The 18,903-nt window shown below is 46.6% G+C and overlaps 1 protein-coding gene across 3 annotated transcripts in view; it reads right to left on the minus strand.

The window, feature by feature from the left end:
- Positions 1-254: 254 nt before the first annotated feature.
- Positions 255-18,903, minus strand: part of LOC119172439 (sodium-dependent phosphate transport protein 2B) — a 150,120-nt gene continuing 131,471 nt past the window's right edge. For all 3 annotated transcript variants that reach the window (XM_037423547.2, XM_075893803.1, XM_037423549.2), the window contains 5 exons: positions 7,492-7,764; positions 6,751-6,942; positions 4,914-5,032; positions 3,831-3,939; positions 255-3,153 (listed from right to left, as the gene is read on the minus strand). In XM_037423547.2, the coding sequence (XP_037279444.2) occupies positions 2,144-3,153; positions 3,831-3,939; positions 4,914-5,032; positions 6,751-6,942; positions 7,492-7,764 (1,703 nt within the window). In that variant the 3' untranslated portion in view covers positions 255-2,143. The remainder of the gene's footprint in view (positions 3,154-3,830; positions 3,940-4,913; positions 5,033-6,750; positions 6,943-7,491; positions 7,765-18,903) is intronic.

The following is an 18,903-nucleotide window of genomic DNA, read 5'->3' on the forward strand; positions in this document are numbered from 1 at the left end:
TTCTTCCGTTTGAATTGACGGCCTGCATCCACTATTTAAAATGTTGGATTACTGCCGCAATCAATGTTTAGCTGTAGGAATGGCTGCAGCCAGATGCATCATTTCCATTATTTTTGAAGACTTGCGTAAACATATCCTCAAGCAGCCTCCCACCTATGCTAGGGTGTTTATTTAAGCAAATGTAAAAAAAAGGTTAACTTACCCATGGCTTGTCCGCGCATATTACAGAAGTGCGTAAGAGAACCAACACAAAGTTAGAAAAGGAATTAAAAACAGTTTATTTCTGCTTCAGTTTGCTCAACCTTGATTGTACTGACTGAATGCGACTTTTTTTTGGCGCTCTTCGAAGAGGTTGACACTGAGCATAATAAATAATGAAACACCTTTTTTTTCGAACAATAAAACAATGCAAAAGATGATCATGCCATAAAATAACGCAATACACTCACACATGCAACCACTGCGGAAATCCGCTCTTTCAGAAATGCGACTTGGGCGCCAATCGAAAGCCCACACTGCCTTCTGTAAACTTTGCACCTGTATGCCACATCACGGCAAAAATATTACAAACGCGTCATCCGGAACGCTGACAGGAACAATCTCTGTCCCCGGAGTAAAACGCAGTACACCCCGCAGTACACCCGCGGCATCTCACGCTTAAACTTTGAACTCATTTCGCGAAGCTCCAGAAGCGAGGGCCACACCGACAACAGTCGCATCCTTCTACTCGGCAAAAATGCCGCGAAAACCACGTGCCGATATAAAAAAAGAGAAAACATGGACGCGCGTAGGCTCAAGGGACAAGCGCGTTAAACTCTACAAGGAAGACGGGCACACCGTCACTTTGCAGGCACTCCGTACTACTGCGTACACCGATCATTGCAGTATACGCGTCAATGATAAGCGTGTGGTGCTTGCGTCGCATGTACAAACGAGAAAGCACTTGGATACAAGTTTATGCGAAAAAATTGCGGCGACAATGAAGAAGGTCGATTTTTAATAATGTTCTAAGTACCGCACAAGACAAACTAGGAGCTGCCATTTGGAGCCTTGGAATGTATATTTCTAATATGAATCTAAAATAAGCACTACAGCGGGACTCGAACTAGAACGTAGATAATTTACTGCAAGCGTGTCACGTTCTTACATTCACAAGAAACAAATGAGAGTGATGCCCGATGTTCGGGATTGCAAAAAAAAAATGAGAAAACATGGAGATGATATTGCCCAATATGTTAGTTATTAGGCGATATGTAAAAATTTTAAAAATAGGCTAAAACATAGCATTGGGGGGTCTGGCACATTACGGCAAAGGCTGCAAATTTTCGCGGACTCGCAATGCAGAAAGACATTCACAATTTGAACGCTGTGGCGCAGAATCGCAGCACATTCCAAGGTCACAATGCCTATCGCGACTGCAGCACCCCCTGAACGTCACTTAGAAGTGCGCGCTAAAACAAAGAACGGATAAAAGATATACACGCTGCCATATCTATGGGACTACCAAAAGCAATAAATTTGCACCAGAGAGTTATAGAGTAAGCTTTCTGGATGGCACGTTTTGTTGCTGTCATGCAGCGACGTAGATCATTTGGTGGACAACATCGCTAGCGACGTCTTGACCGGTCTATACATGAATACTTCAACGTTACTGATGGTGAGATCAGAAGCACGAAAGACAGCTCACCCAGTCATCGTCATCTACGATGCTACTGTAATTATGCTATTGACTATATTTGCCGACAATGTATCGTAGGTACGCGAGAACTTATCACACGAGTCTGGCGATCTGCCACTCTCCTAAGGTGATACCATGTGAACATCTGTAATATTTATATAACACGCTACGTGGGCTATGGGGTCAGTGCGCAGAAAATCCAAGTACAACTGCAAACGTAGCGGGCTAGCAACAATGGCACCTAGAGCTTAAACGCAAGTTCTAGGCTGCCAGTAAGGCTTCTACTGTCGCTGGACACATACCACAACAAACACTTTTCGACACATCCACTGACACGCACGCACATGTCACTCACTCACGCTCGAAGTCTTATATACAAGGCAGGAGGAGTTCATATGTATATAATACACGTATTGTATAGAGAGACGCGCATATTTACATCACAGCACAGGAACAACAGAGCCGCTATAGCTGGGTGATAAACGTGGCACCACCATTCTGCTTCTCTTTAGTCCAGTTAAAGGCAGAGTTCTCGAAAGCTTGCAAGTCGGACTGAGAATCGGACGGGCAGGACGAGCGCCGAGACTCGATGAAGTTCATCTGGGAGGAGACCTCGCGCATGGTGGGCATCGCCGAGGCGTCGTGTGCTGTCTGTGGGGGGCACAGCCGCTGGCAACAGCCGCACCGGCCGACGACGGCAGAAATGACGCGGTCGAGCGGGTCCAGCGACCGCATCCACTCGGGCAACCAGAGCCAATTGCGCAGCTTCTCGGGCAACACGTGGGGCGACTTGCGTTGCAGAATGTTAACGGCGACCACGGCGACCAGAATGAGCAGCACCGGGATGAGGACGACCATGAAGACGACCATGCCGGCCATGGACAGCCCAAACACGGCGGCCGGAAAGAGAAGGAACATGCAGAGCAGGTAGAGAACCGAGAACCAGCGGTACTTGGCCGTCGTATTGCCCAGAATCTTGGCCAGTTGGATGGGGAACCGAGTGAAGGGGATCGGGTAGAACATCAGGATGCCCAGGATGTTGAAGAACAGGTGGCAGAAGGAGATCTGCAGCGTGTACCTGATGCGACTCGAGTCGGCCGCCAGGGCGGCCAGGATTCCAGTGGTCGTGGTGCCGATGTTGGAGCCCAGAGTGAGAGGGTAAATGCGCTCCAGGCTGATGACGCCGATGCCCGCCAGAGGCGTGAGCGCCGATGTGAAGATGGAGGAGCTCTGCACGAGAATGGTCATAATGCAGCCGAGCAGGATGGCGATGTAGCCGACCAGAATGGAGAACGGGAACCGGTACTCGGCATTCACGGTGGTCTTGATGACGACGGCGATGCGACCGCGAAGCATCGAGTGAAGCAGCTTCACCATGAGGATGAGGCAGACGCACAGCGTCAGCAGAGAGATGCCCAGCAGCAAGAGGCCCACGAAGCTGTCTTGCCAGTCCAAGGAAACCAAGGCGAATTTACCTGCGAGCAAGCACGTTGGCCATGTATGCATCTTTCCTGGAGACGAGAGCATAGAAGCAAGCGTCCCTTAACTCGAAAATTTTTCTGCCTAAACAACATGCAGCAAAGCGTGACAACATGCGGCCAAATGTCACTGTGAAGATCAGCCAGGCTGCCTTCAAGACTGTTCTAAACAGTCGTTGCCAACTTTCTTTACAACTAGGTTTCGCAGTAAACAAACAGACTTCGTTTAGCACTTGGTGCCATATTGCAAAGAATTCATCAGCAAGTAACATAATGTCACTGTCTAGAAGCCATTGACAAGATGTGCACTTGTTCCATGTGGTAATACTACACAATGTTTGCACTGTAAATAAATGCTCCCTATTCTGCTCGGCATTTTATACACGCACAGACAGATCTATGTAACCTGTTTGAGGGAAAATCACTCGCATATTTGTATTGCACATGGTAATACTGAAAAGCTGCCTAGGACGCGCCATGCATTTATTTGTCTCACAAAACGCTACGACTAAAGATGTTAACATGGCACTCTTGTAGAAAGTTCCGGCAAGAGAAGTTGCCTAGTTTTATTAATATTTTCGTTCGATGCAGTCATATTTATTTGATTATAGGCGTTAGCTATTAGATCCACGCCGCTGGAACTCGAGTAAGGTTCAGTTCGTAATTGCACTTACATTGAGCGGCACATCCATCGCTGGTCATGTTACAACAGCGCTTGATTAAAGAGTGGTTGTAGTAAGTCTCATCTCCGATTGCAACCTTCTCGATGACCTTTTTGTCCAACTAAAAGAAGAAGAGAAAAAAAGAAAACACCCGTGAGAATCTTCGAGGTGCAACAAGCAGTCAAAAATTGGCAGATCAGTTTACAGGTATGACAAGGTAATACAAGCGTAGTCGGAAATAGAGAGTATTAGACTGAATAAAAAGAAAAGAGTTATCGGCAATGAGTACCTGCGACTGCCTATCACGAGTAAGAACCATCGATTAACGTTTTAGTTCACAAGATGAATGTCACTGGTGGCACTGAATCGTACAAGCAATTTGAGCGACATGCGCAAAACCAAAATGTACAAATACATGGAGGGTTAGATCCCAGGAAAGAAACGCACAAGCAATAGCAAAATAATGTGGAATTGGTGAACATAGAATAAGAAATAATGAATTTTAGGTGAGCCCGTGTTGAAGGCTGCGTAAAGCCAGGTAAGAAATTGCAGAATAGCAGACGTCCCCTTGAAAAGTGGCTTCATGGTATAGCTACAAGTACTGCCGTGAAGCAACACAGTACGGTGAAATGCAGACAGCATTATGAACGAACGTGGGCGATCTGTCACATGAAAAAAGTTCATGTGCTGCAATTTTCACACCCCGTACAAGAACAAAACTGGTCCTTATTTTCAGCACTAATGATAAACATATCGTTAGTGTTCTCAAGAATTTACGAGTCGAAGCCGAACCACTTATTTTGGTGTCCCTTTAGTAGCTACGTTACTCCACGTACATTCGTCCTATCAGTTTTACTTATTGCTTTTTCAATTAAAGCGTTTCACATAGATCCCCACACAAGGATATCATCTTCATTTCATTTCTTAGCATTGCACGCCGATGTCGCATGTACATTAGGCGTCTGCCATCAGTGCGTTCACTGCAAACAGGGCACACACTCCGCCGACGCCATGGTTCACTTAAAAAGAAATACTCGTAAAACTGATCAGACAGCACAATAACGTGTCTGGAAGTCTTAGAACGCGGCATCTTACCTGAATAATGAGGCTTGTGAATGGCTTCGTCAAGACTTGCAAGAAGTCCCTGTTAGCGTTTTTATTTGTGGTCCAGTTGGTGGAGTTCATGATGGCGCTGGTCAAGTGGTAGAGCACGCCTGTGGCAAAGAACGAAAGTAAAACGAAAGTTTAACTTTCTCTAGCACAAAATAGGCTGAATCAAGCGTTGAAAACTATTTTTGTGCACAAAAGTTTTTTTTTGTTTTGTATTTTTCCTGTTTGTAAAAGCTGCCCCCGGGTGCGGCCGAGATCCGAGCCCTCGACTTGATCATTTGTTACACCAACATCGTGAAAATGCGGGAAGAGCGTATTTTAAGACACATCCGGGCAATATTACTCCCCTTGTTGTCTACGTTAAGGTGCACTAAACAAGAACTCTTTTTGGATTTTGTCTAAGTGAGTCAACATGTACCGACCAGTATCCAACAAAAGCGGACATTTAGCTAGCATTAACTACTGCTCGCACTGCGCGACTAAACGCGGTAAGGACGGACACTAAATAATCGCCGCTGTAAAAAGCGGGGAAGGCGGTAGGGACTACAGCAATGAAATCACTCGGATTCCACGTTACACAAGAAAGGAGGCGTCAACATACGTGAAAGTAGGACATTGTTACACGCAATTATCATCCAACTAAAACCAGCTAATACAACTCATTGCAAGTGCGCGGACACTTTATTGCAGTAAGTGCTGAGTCGTGGAATTGCGGGGTATTTACGCCGGAAAATGTTACGCCTAGCACGTATCGTGCTGCGGCAAAGCGTGCAACGAAATTCACGCTCAGCATTCTAACCCATCATGCACCTGTCGCCAGCTGTACTCATTTGAAATGCAAACGAGCCAGAGCTAACCAGCGCACGTCGATACGCCCCAATGACATTTCCAACTAATGGGCCTAGGCTGTTATTTTGGCAAGCCGCAGCCTGGCACTAGTTGACGAACTTGATGAACCGTCGACGAACCGAAGAGTTCTGCGGGTCGAATACCGTCATTTTTTTGCGTGTGTGTCCAATTATAATCAAAATTCGTGGTTGATACAGCTTTAATCCATTCGCAGTAATTCGCAGCTCGAATTTTGAGCATCGTGTGAACGCCAACAATTTAGAAGGAACACTACGCAAATCTCAAAACTGATCGCAAGCAAGGTAAATGCAAGACTAATTGACAATTGACTTGTCGGAGTTGTCGGTAATCCTGGATAGCTTCCATGATTGACGAGCTTAACGAGCAAACAATTATAAGAGCACTTAGAAACAAAAACAAGTGTGCGCTCTAATGAACGAGAGAAATTTCAATGCTCGCGTCCATAGGCATATGGGTATTCGACGCAAGCTTTCTCAGCTGGTCAGATATCTAATAATAATTGTTGGGGTTACTTCACAAGACCTCGATATGATTCTGCGGGATACCGTGGTCGAGGGCTCCGTAAATATCGGCCACATAATGTTCTTTAAGCGGTTATCAAATCACCGACCTCTAGCACTCGCCTTCATTCAAATGCGGCCGTCGCTGTCGGGACTCGATCCCGCGACCTTTGTGTCAGCAGTCGAGCTTGGGTTCGATGTCCGAGACCACCGCGAAACAGAATTCGTACGCATACCTCACCTTTTCCGAAAATTGCCGATGGAATCGTTCGCATTCCTATAGACGGTAAAGATTGCTTTTTCCTGCAGTTATTCTTCGCTGCTCGGGGAAACGCCACCTATCAGCCTATTCCCAAAATACACGTATATACTTAAGGGAGGGGAGGAATACTCGGCACTGAGGACAGTATACGGTGCTCGGCGATAAGCGGGGGCTTACGTGCTCCACTCACCGAATGCGGCCTCCAAGGGCAGCAGGACGATGACCGTGAGCCAGTTGAACATGTCGTGCACGGTGGCGGCGGCGAACGCCCGTCGGAACTCGTTCCGCTCGCCGCTCTGCATCAGCGACACGATGGTGTTGGTCACCGAGGTGCCGATGTTGGCACCCATGATGATGGGAATGGCGTCGCGAACCTGGATCACTGGAGTCCCAGAAAGGAGAGAGCACACGTCAGCACCACCCATTGTGCTGTACTCGAGCATATACTTTTGGACTGTCAACTCTTCACAATGGCATGACAGCGCATGCACAGTCGAGCAACGTAATATATAGAATACATAGCCGGCCGCGCGTCGCAGATCATACTAAGAAGCATAATGTCTATCAAAAACTTTCAAAAAGCGCGCTATTAGTGAAGCGAGTGACCTTGTCGCTTTAGTATTCACCGGGCCGTTGCATCAGTCCAGACATGCTTTAGGGACTAACAGATTCATTTCAATTATATGCAACTCATTCTCACCATGCATCGTACAACTGCAGAAAAAAAAGCGGTAACGGCAAAGTATTCAAATGAGGGAAAGACCTCAACTCGTTAATATGTTACGAATTAGAATATATTGTTTCAATGCATGATGAGTTTCATCACATAAGGGAGTCAGAAAACAAAGGACTACACCACAGTAACAGGAAGCAAAAGTTTACTTTCACGGACAACTTGTGGCCCAGGTGAAGGGGAAGAGAGGGTACTTACAGTTCGCACCGACCATGGTGATGATGATGGAGGACGAAGTTGAGGAGCTCTGCACGAGGACGGTGGAGAGGACGCCGATCATGAGGCCGACCACGGGGTTCTTGAGCACCTCGTTTTGAGACATGACCTTGCCGGCCGTCTTGCCGCCGACTAACCGAAAGGCAGAGCTGAGAAAGTCCAGCGAGCAGATGAACAGGTAGAGGAGACCCACCAGGCAGAGCCCCTTGGCCACGCCCAGAACCACCCGCTGAACCTTGCCGCCGGCGGTGAGCTCTGCACAGCAAGTGCAAAAAGAAAGGAGGAGATTCTGATGAGGCTGTCCGGTAGTCAGAACAATGTTGTGAACGACAGCGTCTTTTACAGAACACAAACTATCTTATTGATTGCGTGGTGGCCGAAGCCTGTACTAACCTGTGAAAACCAAATCTGATAGAACGAAGAGTTGTATTGTGCTGGCAGTCGTGACAGTTACATTGCGGTCGTGGCAGCACGTAGGATGTCTGGCATATGTATGCCTAAATAAATATGAATTATTAGTAATATATGTGCGCATACATGTCCGTCTTATAGTTTGCATTGGAAGTTATCTTCCTCCCGTCGTCACAACATACTCGAAACGTAATATACTATGTGAGGGCGAATATTTTGGCAGCAGTGCATTTTCTGTACACCCCTATTCTCCGCGATACTAGATACATAAATCAACTATATGCGAAATTACGTGACGCTTCGAAGTTCTGATATAAGCGTATAGAAGACCTGAGAAACTTAATCGACTCTTTCGCTCGTTGGGGATCCGAGTTGCAGTAATGAATTTTGTTCAGAGGCCAAGAAGAATACTTCAAATCCTATTCTCATTGCTCTTGCCACTCTTTTTGTCTTGATGCGAAACTGAGGATTAAACAATGAAATAAAAAATATTACATTTCTCTCCAACACTCGCCAATGCGTCCTTTAACGGAGAAACTAGACTGAAGCTTCAGCACGAAGCTGGCGTTATTAATCTTTCACGAGCACTGTACATCACTGCATACTCTTGCAGATGCAGGACGTCAAACGAAAAGGAAAACACGGGGAAAGCGTGGTTGCAGCTGTTAAAGAAAACATCAAACGTAAATTTGGACTATTCTATCCGTCTTACAGGCTGTGGTGGCGCGAAAACTTTTCGCAAATACAGCCGCCTACGCGCGCCAGCGACATTAACTAGCCCTTATGAACAGCCTGAAAATGCAGAGAACATAGACAAGAGTAATGCATTTCACCGAATTCCACGAGAGGAATGGAAACATACCTCGATGTATTTTTTTAATAAGCTTGAACATACGTAACTAAACTTGACAGCTGGTAAAGACACCGAAAATGTTAAAACGATTGGCTTTATTCTACTTTTCGCAGCATAAATTATTGCCGTTTACAGATCAAGTATTGTAAAGTATTAAGGAACTACTTCCAGATACTGCTATGGTGTGATTAGTATATTTGTAGAAATTGCGACTGCTCATTTTTTCGAAGAAAATGATTGCCGTTTGCTGACGTTTGGACCGCTGCAGAATGGCACACCGTAAAACATCTGTAAAATCCTGTAATCTGTAAAATCACACACACACACACACACACACACACACACACACACACAAACACACACAAACACACACAAACACACACACACACACACACACACACACACACACACACACACACACACACACACACGACATTAACGGCGTGTCCTCAACGCTACAAAAACAACACTGAACAGATTGGGAACCTGTCGAAAGAAAAAAAAAAGAAAGCACATATAAAGGATAAATGTTCGCAAGACATTGGCATCCAGGCGGCCAAGTATGGTCATTGTGAGTCATACACATTACCAACACTAGCGCGTTTGGTTCGCGCCGTCGCACACAATTGGGAAGTGCACAAAGAGCATCTCGGCCGAATACGCCGTTCGTAGTGCCGAACGACGACAGCTTGAAGCAACGCGCCACGAAGCAATGCGCATGACAAGCGTGTCTGTTAGGGTAACACTGGCACATCAAGACTAATCATCGCGCAACGTATTGTTCCCAATGACTCTTCTGACCCCGCAGACGTGTCGAAAAGGTTACTTGTGCTGAGTGCGTCGCTACACGTCTCGAAAGTTCCGCTTTGAGGCTTCCTTGTGCGTCTTTCGTGACCGCCAGGGCATTAAACTATGCCGAGGAAAGTAGAAAAAAAAAGAAAGAAACGCGACTGTTTATGTACCGTTCAGCTACCCGATGATGAGGTGAAGAGTCGAGACTTTCCAGAGCCTCTCCACAGCAGGCAGGGTTCGAGTACAGCGCAAATAACCTTTAAAAGACATTGCGCAAGAGGCACCTGTCGGCCGAGAAGACGTGTCTTACGCAACTGGCGCCCAGCCAAACAACGGCGAGCATGACAATCGGACAAATGGCACGTCTGACTGCATTAAACGTCACGCCTGTCCCACTGGGCGAATTTACGTGAGCGTCGTAACGTATGCCACCCGTTTATACAGGTAGTTTTATTTTTATTTTGTTTTTCTTTTTGCCATTTTCGAGGTGACTACTCCACAAAATACACCTTAGTACAGCGTCTTAAGGAACGCTTCCAACAAGAGCTTCGCGTTTTCAGCCGGTCAGCCTATTACACACTCTTAAAACAAAAGGCAGTGCTACTTACTAACTTTGAGGTATACTAGTGAATTGTCACAACATTCACTACCTAAGTAGTAACTGTAGGTAGTAGACCACAGACATTTACTACCTCTGGTTGCTTCTGAGGTTGTAAACGTATGTGATCTAGATGCAGTTGCTACTTAGGTGGTAAATGTTGTGACAACAATTTACTACCTCAAAGTTAGTAAGTAGCGCTGCCTTTTTTTGAGAGTGCACTGCACTAAAGCAGCAACGATACAAATGTGCACATCTATTTAATGTTCAGGAATTTCTTAGCGATAAAGTACACCGAACGCAAAAAAAAAGAGAAAACTGACAAAGGTATTCGTCATTGTCTTACGAAAAATACTGCACATCACAACCATGCACAATCTTAAAACTTTCGAGTGGGCATCGGTTTCACTGTTGGCAAACGTTCAAGTTCGATTGCACGTGCTGGTTTCTGGCAAGCGTTGAAATTCTCTACCATCCAACCCGTCTTACCGTTTTGAGTGCGCGCACGTCTTTTGTCTAGAAAAATGTGACAACCCTCTAGATAAGCAATATTAGTAATCAAACGACATCGCAGATAACACACGGGCGTAACTACGACTCTTCGTTAGACTGGCATCAACTACTGGTCTTACAGCACGAGTTGAACATTCGAGCATCACCTTAGCAATCGAACGCAAGAGTTGCAACGAGGAAGATGCCCATGCGTGCGCGGAATCAAATCACCTTTTTAAGAGGCACATTGTTAAAGCCATCTACAGGATTCCGATTGAAGAAAGAAAGTTAGGTGGATACCTACGCCGAAGTGGCGCCCTGTGTGCGTATATGCCTACATCTTCGCCCGTCACTTGGCCTTGTAGAAAAGTGCAATGCGATCTATCGAATAGCTGCCGTCTTGTAGAAGCACCGCACTACCAATAATTAATAAATGCAGGCAGCGGAAGCAAAGGTATGCACAGTTAAAGAAATCGAGGCATATATTTTTTGGGCTTTAACGTATCAGAACCACGATATGATTAACAGGGACAACGCAGTACAGAGCTCAAGAGATTTTGACTATTTAATGTTCTTTATCGTGCACATAAATCCAAGTGCAAGGGCGTCACGCATTTTAAGTGCGGCCGCCACGACGAGGGTTCAGTCCCACAACCTGCGGGTAAGCATTCCAGCACAGCTACCACTAGAGCCTCATGGCGGGCGAGGCATGTACAGTACTCCCGCATTTAAACGCGACATGTTACATATTTTATTTATCTTTTTACTCTACGACTGGTAATAGCCACTGCTCGAGACAGCCACGGCATGTCACGACAAATCTGGTCTTGAAAGCTAATGTTTAATCTAATCTACGCGTTCAGGGTCAAGATCACGCCGATAAAACCCACGGTGAAGACGATGCGTTACTTAGCCCTAAATCGTCCCGTTTCAATGCTGGAGTACTACACACACGAACACAAGAGAACAGTTGACACCGACAAACGACTAAGAAGGTTGCTATGAGCTTCCTAAAGAAAAAAACGCGAAGTCACGGAACTTAACCACAGCTACAGCGTGAGTGGGCCGCTCGATTACCCTCAATGGCTGACTCAAGCTCACTTCGATTACCCTCCGTAAAGAAGAAGGACCGAACGTCGTAGAATCTGCATTTGAGACATACCGACAGGCGGCCTGCCGTAATTCTGAAGCACACGCAGACAAGTACTGTGTCTATCATTAGAATCACAGGCTCAACCTTCATTGATTGTCGGCTCTTCTGTTATGTGTATCATCGTTTATACGCGTTACTGCACGTACCCTGCCCTAGTTTTTTTTTTTCTGCTGAACTAGGAAAGCCATTAGATTGGCCGCCTTTACGCTGAGCAATCTGAAGGAGCAAGCATGTGTCTTCCGCAGTTGGGCACGCCCACGGTCCGGCACGCGGGGATTCACGGGGGAACGAATGTACCGAGATGTGCGCAACGGAGGAAGAGGAAAACATCGTGACAACTGAAAGGGCACGTGATCTCCTTGCAGCGTCGCGAGTGCATTAATACTTTCGCCACTCTCGCAGATGGGGAGGGAATGAGGCAGCGACGCGAGGAGCCGCACCCCTGGGCCGACCTTTGGGAGTTCGCGCTTGCGTCTGCGCCCAAGGTCACTGCGTGGCGAGCCAGCGGTATCGATCCGGGGCTCCACGCCAAAACGATGACGCCATGGCGTCCCGTCCCCAGACGAGCGCCGCCATAAACATGCGCCAACGCACACACAAACACTGAACGGACGCACACATCGGCGTAGTGAGACTGTCAGTAGGGACTTGACTATCTGGAGTGCCAAAAAATCACGGACGAACATCAACGCGTCGCGTAGTCCGGATGTATTTCAGCAACTTTTCGAGCTCCAGCTGCGTTGCCAGCTTAGGAAACTCGAATAAGCCGCAAGCGAAGATACTAAGAGGAAACGTTAGTTCCAAGTTGCTAAATGGTTAAAATACTTCGTGCTATTATAATGAATATTTCCCGTCTCGTCTGGGATCTTGACAGAATGACATCAGAAGGCCGAGTTTCGAAGTTAAGCTTGAATAATGGTATGTGACAAGGCCGAAGCGAAAAATGATAGTCGAAGTAAGCTGATACGACCATATCACGCGGTTATGTTTTACGTATACCCCCACGCGTGCCGGTTTAACAGGTATGTCTATATTGCATGAGCGCGTGGGTATTGCATTGCCCTCTCGCAGAATGAATGCTTAGCCCTCCGTTATTCTCACTGCGCTAATACACCTTTATCGTGGGTGTCCAAAAGCAGCGAAAGAAGCAAATGCGCTATAGCTGTAGAAAAGAAAAAATGTTCGTGGACATTCAATAAAGTTCATTAATTGAATTCATTCATTCGCGGCTGAAAAGCTATAAGTCGATGAGTCGTCTGCGCTGCACCCACTGCGACTCCTCGCTGTGCTTTCATTGAGGAGCGAGGTAAGCGCCGCCAAAGTGTTCAACTCGATGACGACTGGGTGCGTTGACGCGTGAAGGAAAAGACAGACTAAGCTGAAAGCGGACGGTCAGCGACCCTGAAGCTCTTGCCTCGGTCCGAGCAAGGCAAACAGTCACCTCTAACGGCTCGAGAACACGTCGAACTTAAAGAACACTTCTCGGTCATGAGAACGGGTGCTTTAGTTCCCGTGAGCGGACGATGATAATTTTCGCTCAAGAACCACCAGAGGGTTGGCATCACTCTATTGGGCCGACGCTGAATGCCATACAATCTTATTGTATTTTAGAAATTTTTTTTGAGATGGACAGTGATTTGCAAGATTAGTGAGGTGAAAATCGAGTTAGCCGATTAGAAAAAAATAACAGCGTAGTCTTGCGTACATAGTACCGAGTTCAATCTCGACCCGTCAAAAGTATTAACAAAGCATTTGTCGAAGAGCTTCATAGGGCGATACCACACGGACACTGAAAGCTGCTCAAGCCGCGTTTCCCTCATCTTTAGCATATATAGATACGCTTGGAGTTGCCTACAGCAAAAAGCGGTGATTATGCGCCGATTCAAACTTCCACGGGCAAAGATTAACGGGACAAAACGTTACTCAACTGTCCGGCAACAGTTGAAAGTTGCGCTTGGTCCCGTTATCCTCTCTCCGTCCGAGTCTTAGTTGTTTTCTTGCAGTCAGCATGATCGAAACTCTGACGTGAGAGAACTATTGCCCCATCCATCGCTTTACGGATTCATTGCGGATTCAATGCAGTGCTGCCAGAGAATGCCAGCATGCTGTCTGGGAGGACGGGTTTGGGGAAACCAGTCAGTCAGGATGTTCGTCCGAGCGCTGCCACAATTTTTTTTTTTTTTTGCTTAGTGCGTAAAGTGGAACAGCGGCCGACTTGAGATTTCCAAGCGCATACCTATGTAGGCACGCCAGCGTTGCACTTAAGCTAACTCCTATTTAAAGTAGAACAATACAAAATGAAAGAAAAACGTGTGCAAAAGACACTTGGTTTCACAGCGAAGAACAAGGTGGCGTCGGTTTTTATCATTTAGAAAACGTTACGGGCAGAAGAATGAATAGAGCTGCATTGAAGTCTACCGAGCTATCTCTCGACCCTGTTTGTCATTAGTATTAGGTAAAAAAATTAAATTACCTGAAAAAAAGAACTGTAGAGAATTAATTGCACAATACCATTTAAAGTTGAAGCATAAATTTATGAAACTAACATTTAACAAGAAAGACGCAGAGCAACGGTAACGAAACAACGTGCAACTATTTCTATTCTTGTACCGAGACAAGCGTGTTTGGCAATCTACAGGCATCAGTCAAACGTCTACAAAACCGAGACGCATGATGAGAGGAAAACATTTAGATGGAGTATGCAGGTCGCGTATATCGGTATTCTGTCCTTGTCGCGTATAGCGCGTAAAACACATGGCCGATGGACCGATAATGAAAGGGAACCGTACGGAAGGCATAGAATGATGTGATCAACAAAACGAGGGGAGGGCTTGTTGGTATCAAGTCAGCGTCTGTAAATGGCGCTTCTGTTGACCTCACCCCATATTCTTGTTGTAACCGAGGGCAGAAAGAGATGGCTGACTCGATAATCAAATTCAATTCCGAAGCTTTCTTAGACCAAACGACGTTACGAAATCGTAGCATGCCCTAGCCGGTGAATTTATACTAATTCTGATCACCAAAGTTTTTTTGACGTGCACCTGTACTAAGTGAATGCGTGTCTTCACTTCGCTCGCATTAGTCACCACACTTGGTGTAAATATTCGGATCACTTCACTATACTGGTGCACTCGGCACTCGTCGTAATCGTTTGTGTTCCGTCAGTTGAGCGTTTTCTGCACTGTAGGGCGCCAGAATAATGTACGGACCAGTCCAACTCGCCAAGTCTCTCTACGGCACGCCTTAATCGTATCGTTGTTCCACCACGTAATATCCCCGCATCAAAATTCAGCTAACGCGGCTGGCAATGAAACCCGAGTCCTGGAGATGAACAGTTCCACAGCTAACCAATTGCGCTAACACGGAGTTGGACCGATGACGCAGTGTCACACAAGCTCGCACGTAATGTACCATCCAACCCCGGTGTCACTCATGTTTACTACACTAATTGATGTTTACTACTGCTAGAAACAGACCAAAGTTGAAGACGAAAGGAACAACCCGTGGTCACCCTTTGCAGTGTCAGTCATGGATTTCAGTATGGAAACAAAGTATCCCAATTTATCACAAGCGCAGCATGGCATTGTCGCTTATAATATAAAGCTAAGGTAAGGTGATGCTGGAAGTGATAGCACAGTAAGTTGCCCCTGGCAAACGCAGGAAAGCGTTGTCTTTATCAAGCGAAATCTACAGCTCGCTGAACTGAACGGTGTAACATCAGGAAGCGTGACGATACCAAGACAAACTTAGCACGGACAGGAAAAAAAAAATTAACAGCCGCATAGTCAGCGCTCAGCCACGAGCGCTGAGCCAGTTGTCTGGACGACAGCTAAGCTGCACGCTGTATCAGTCGAACCAGCTAGGAAGATCCGAAGAGATAGGCAACGAAGAAAGCTGCAAGCTCAATACGTGAACGGGACAATCAACACATATTGTACTGCAGGCGAAAAGAAAACATGCGGCATCAGAGAAGCGATGGGGGCGAAACTTCGCGCTATCAGTAAACACGCATAGTACGATAGTACTGGGCCGCCGTAGAAACGCTTTTTTTTTTTTTTTTTGCAGACTGCGTTAAACCAATATCGTTCAGACTTCGAAGCAGGCTAATCGCAGTGACAACGCAGGCGTATAGCCGCTGTCGAAACCCGATACTGAAAATCGGGAGGCAACTGTTACACAACAAAAAATAAGGACAAAGAGGTTAGCCAGTTTCCAGACCAACTGGCTACCCTGTGCTGGGGAAAAGGGTGACGAGAACAGAATATGACAGACAGGAAGCAATTACAAAAAAAAAAGAAAGAAGTTACATTGAATGTCCACAGACAGCCAATACGAACTACACTCTCCTCCTCACGGCACTAATAGCAGAAACCTAAAAGACTGTGCTATATATATATATATATATATATATATATATATATATATATTACCTTACTTGTAACTGCGTGCGGCACATGTCGTCCCACGCTATGCCAGCGTTCTGTGTGTTGCAATAATGAGCCTGTGGAACTGTCAGCTTTGTTGATTCATGGCCCGATAATACAGGTGGGTGCTACACTGGAATATTCCTGGAGTCATATTTCATTACCAGGCCTAACTACTTGCGTGCTGAAGCTAGCTAATTATTGATTGGTATGTGGGGTTTAACGTGCTGAAACCACCATATGATTATAAGAGACGCCGTAGCGGAGAACTCCGGAAATTTCGACCACCTTCGTTTTCTTTAACGTGCACCCAAATCTCAGCACACGGGCCTGGAGCATTTTCGCCGCCGCCATTGAAAATGCAGCCGCCGCAGCCGGCATTCGATCCCACGACCTGCGGATCAGCCGCCGAGTGCCTTAGCCACTAGACCCCAACGGTGGGGTGGTGAAGCTATAACTAGGTAAGGGGTAGATTAGCTGAAGTCAACTCTCACTTTTCAAGGCTTTGCGCGGATAACATTTTCACTCCGCACTGAAGCATCAAATGAGTTAGCTGAAGGTAGCAAGTACTGGCACAGTTAAGTTGGTACGAAAGTTTACGGTAGGCACGAAAGTACAACCGCAAATTTCGGGTTGAATAAACATGGCGTCGCAAGCGAGGCTAGACTTTCTAGCTCAAGGAGCCTTTTCTCCATTGCAAAGGAGTGACCTCGTCACTGCAGATGGCTCAATGTCAGGTGCGCATGACAGACCTGCGGTCTTTTACGCAGATCCAACGCAGAGCCGCGGACGCTCTGCTTTCTAAGTGCCGCATCATCCTCCCTCGGGAAAGGCTGCTGTCAAGCGCGGGGGCAATATTTCTGCTAGACGTGCAACGGTATAGGCGGACACACCTGGCACCGCACCAGCAGCCGGCGCGAAACGTGAAGCGGCTCAGAAAGTAGACGAACTCGAAGGGAGGTAGAGGAGCTTCGCGACGGCTGGCCCTCTACTAACGGCTCTGGATGCGCAACTGCGGCGACCTGTTCAACACACGAGGGCCGAACAGAGTCTGGCTCGCTTTAAGCGGTTGGTGCACGTGGCATAGGCGGTGCCGTCAATCAAGACCTTGGGAGCAAAGGCGAAAGGCACTAGCAACAAGTCGCTAAGAGTTTGCGAGACCGACAGTGCCATTCGGTATTTCGTAAATCGCATAATAACTGCGGTTAGGAGAAAAAAAAATGCAACGCATGTAGCGGTGACACAGACAAGAAGGTGGCTTGCAAAGAAGCGTTCGCTTCGCCATTTAGTTCTGCTGGTTGAGTAAAGTGGGGCTCAATGAAGTGGGCATGAAGTCACGGGAGAAGTAGAGAGAAAAGTGGCAGTACCTATACGTTTCACGACGGTCCCCTGTACATGAAAGCCTGGACTAATAATAGGTTCTATGTTAAAACTTGATGCAGCAAACTGGGCTAGTTGGAACATGACGCTCAGAAGCAGGCATGGCACTAAATGCGAGAACGTATGAAAGCCTTGGGTCACGAGAACATTCTTCAACAGGTGGTACCTCTGAATCAAGCGTCAGGAGAAGTGGACAAAGACAAGTACCCCTGTGGAAACAACGGCCTCAGCGACACCACCTGTTGGAAGAGTCTCCTCATCTCTCTAAGCCTTCATCGTTCCTTAAACTGTTATGTTTGAATACTGGCTTTGGTGTAACACGTACCGTGGACAGAGGAGCATTTGTTGCACTGCCCACGCGTCATTCACGAGCAAGTTATTCTCAGTGGCAAAAAATCAAAGCACCACCAAGTGGTATTATATGTGTAGGGCCGCACGAATCCACTCAAGTGGATTGTGTTCTGCGATTCCTACATGCGGAACGAGTGTTTCGTTATGCAAGGAGCCCAGCAGCAAACTGCAGCTCACAACTTGCTCCGAAATAGCACCCTTGGCAAAACAACTATCCAAGTGCTGCGGCGTGTGAAGCTCGCCAAGAAGGTAGCTGGCAACGCTTTAACTGACACACTGTTGTACTACATGCTGTGTATTCTACGTGAAACGATGTGAACATGCCCGAGCGGACAAACCCGAATAAACGAACGCTTCCAAACTCTGTGCTCGCTAATGAAGGCTCTCGTGGTGTTCCAAGAACAATGACCATTTGCTGATTGTACAAGCAGCGTTCTGATCACATGACAACTCAGGCCAGTGCAGTTGCCTGCATGCGGAGCAAGTAGATTTTCGAATATTGTCGATGGTTGCGCATGAATTACAGGTATCCATGGCACGTGATTTCAAGCCTCTCTCATGACTGATAAAAGAAGATCACACGCTGAGCGCATCACAAGGGTGCTAGCCATGACGTCAGTCAGAGTAGAAATTAAAACTTAGTTATAATAAGTGGTGAAATTATTCGCCGCCTCCTTCCACACCATGGCTGACAATGTATTAAATTGCAACGGTACTGTTCAAAACGTATGAAATTTCATCAGCCTACAAAAGGATAATTTTAGGGGTCTAACGTCTCAAAACTACTATGTGATTCCGAGGGCCACGGTAGGGGAGGTGTCCGAAAATCTTTACCACCTGGGGTTCATTAACATGCATCTGGTGATCAGTACACGGAAGTGAAACATTCTCAGCTCCCTCTAAAATGCAACAGCCACAATGGGGATCCGATACCACGACC

This window comes from Rhipicephalus microplus, chromosome 4, assembly GCF_043290135.1.
Source record: "Rhipicephalus microplus isolate Deutch F79 chromosome 4, USDA_Rmic, whole genome shotgun sequence".
Taxonomy (NCBI): Eukaryota; Metazoa; Arthropoda; class Arachnida; order Ixodida; family Ixodidae; genus Rhipicephalus; species Rhipicephalus microplus.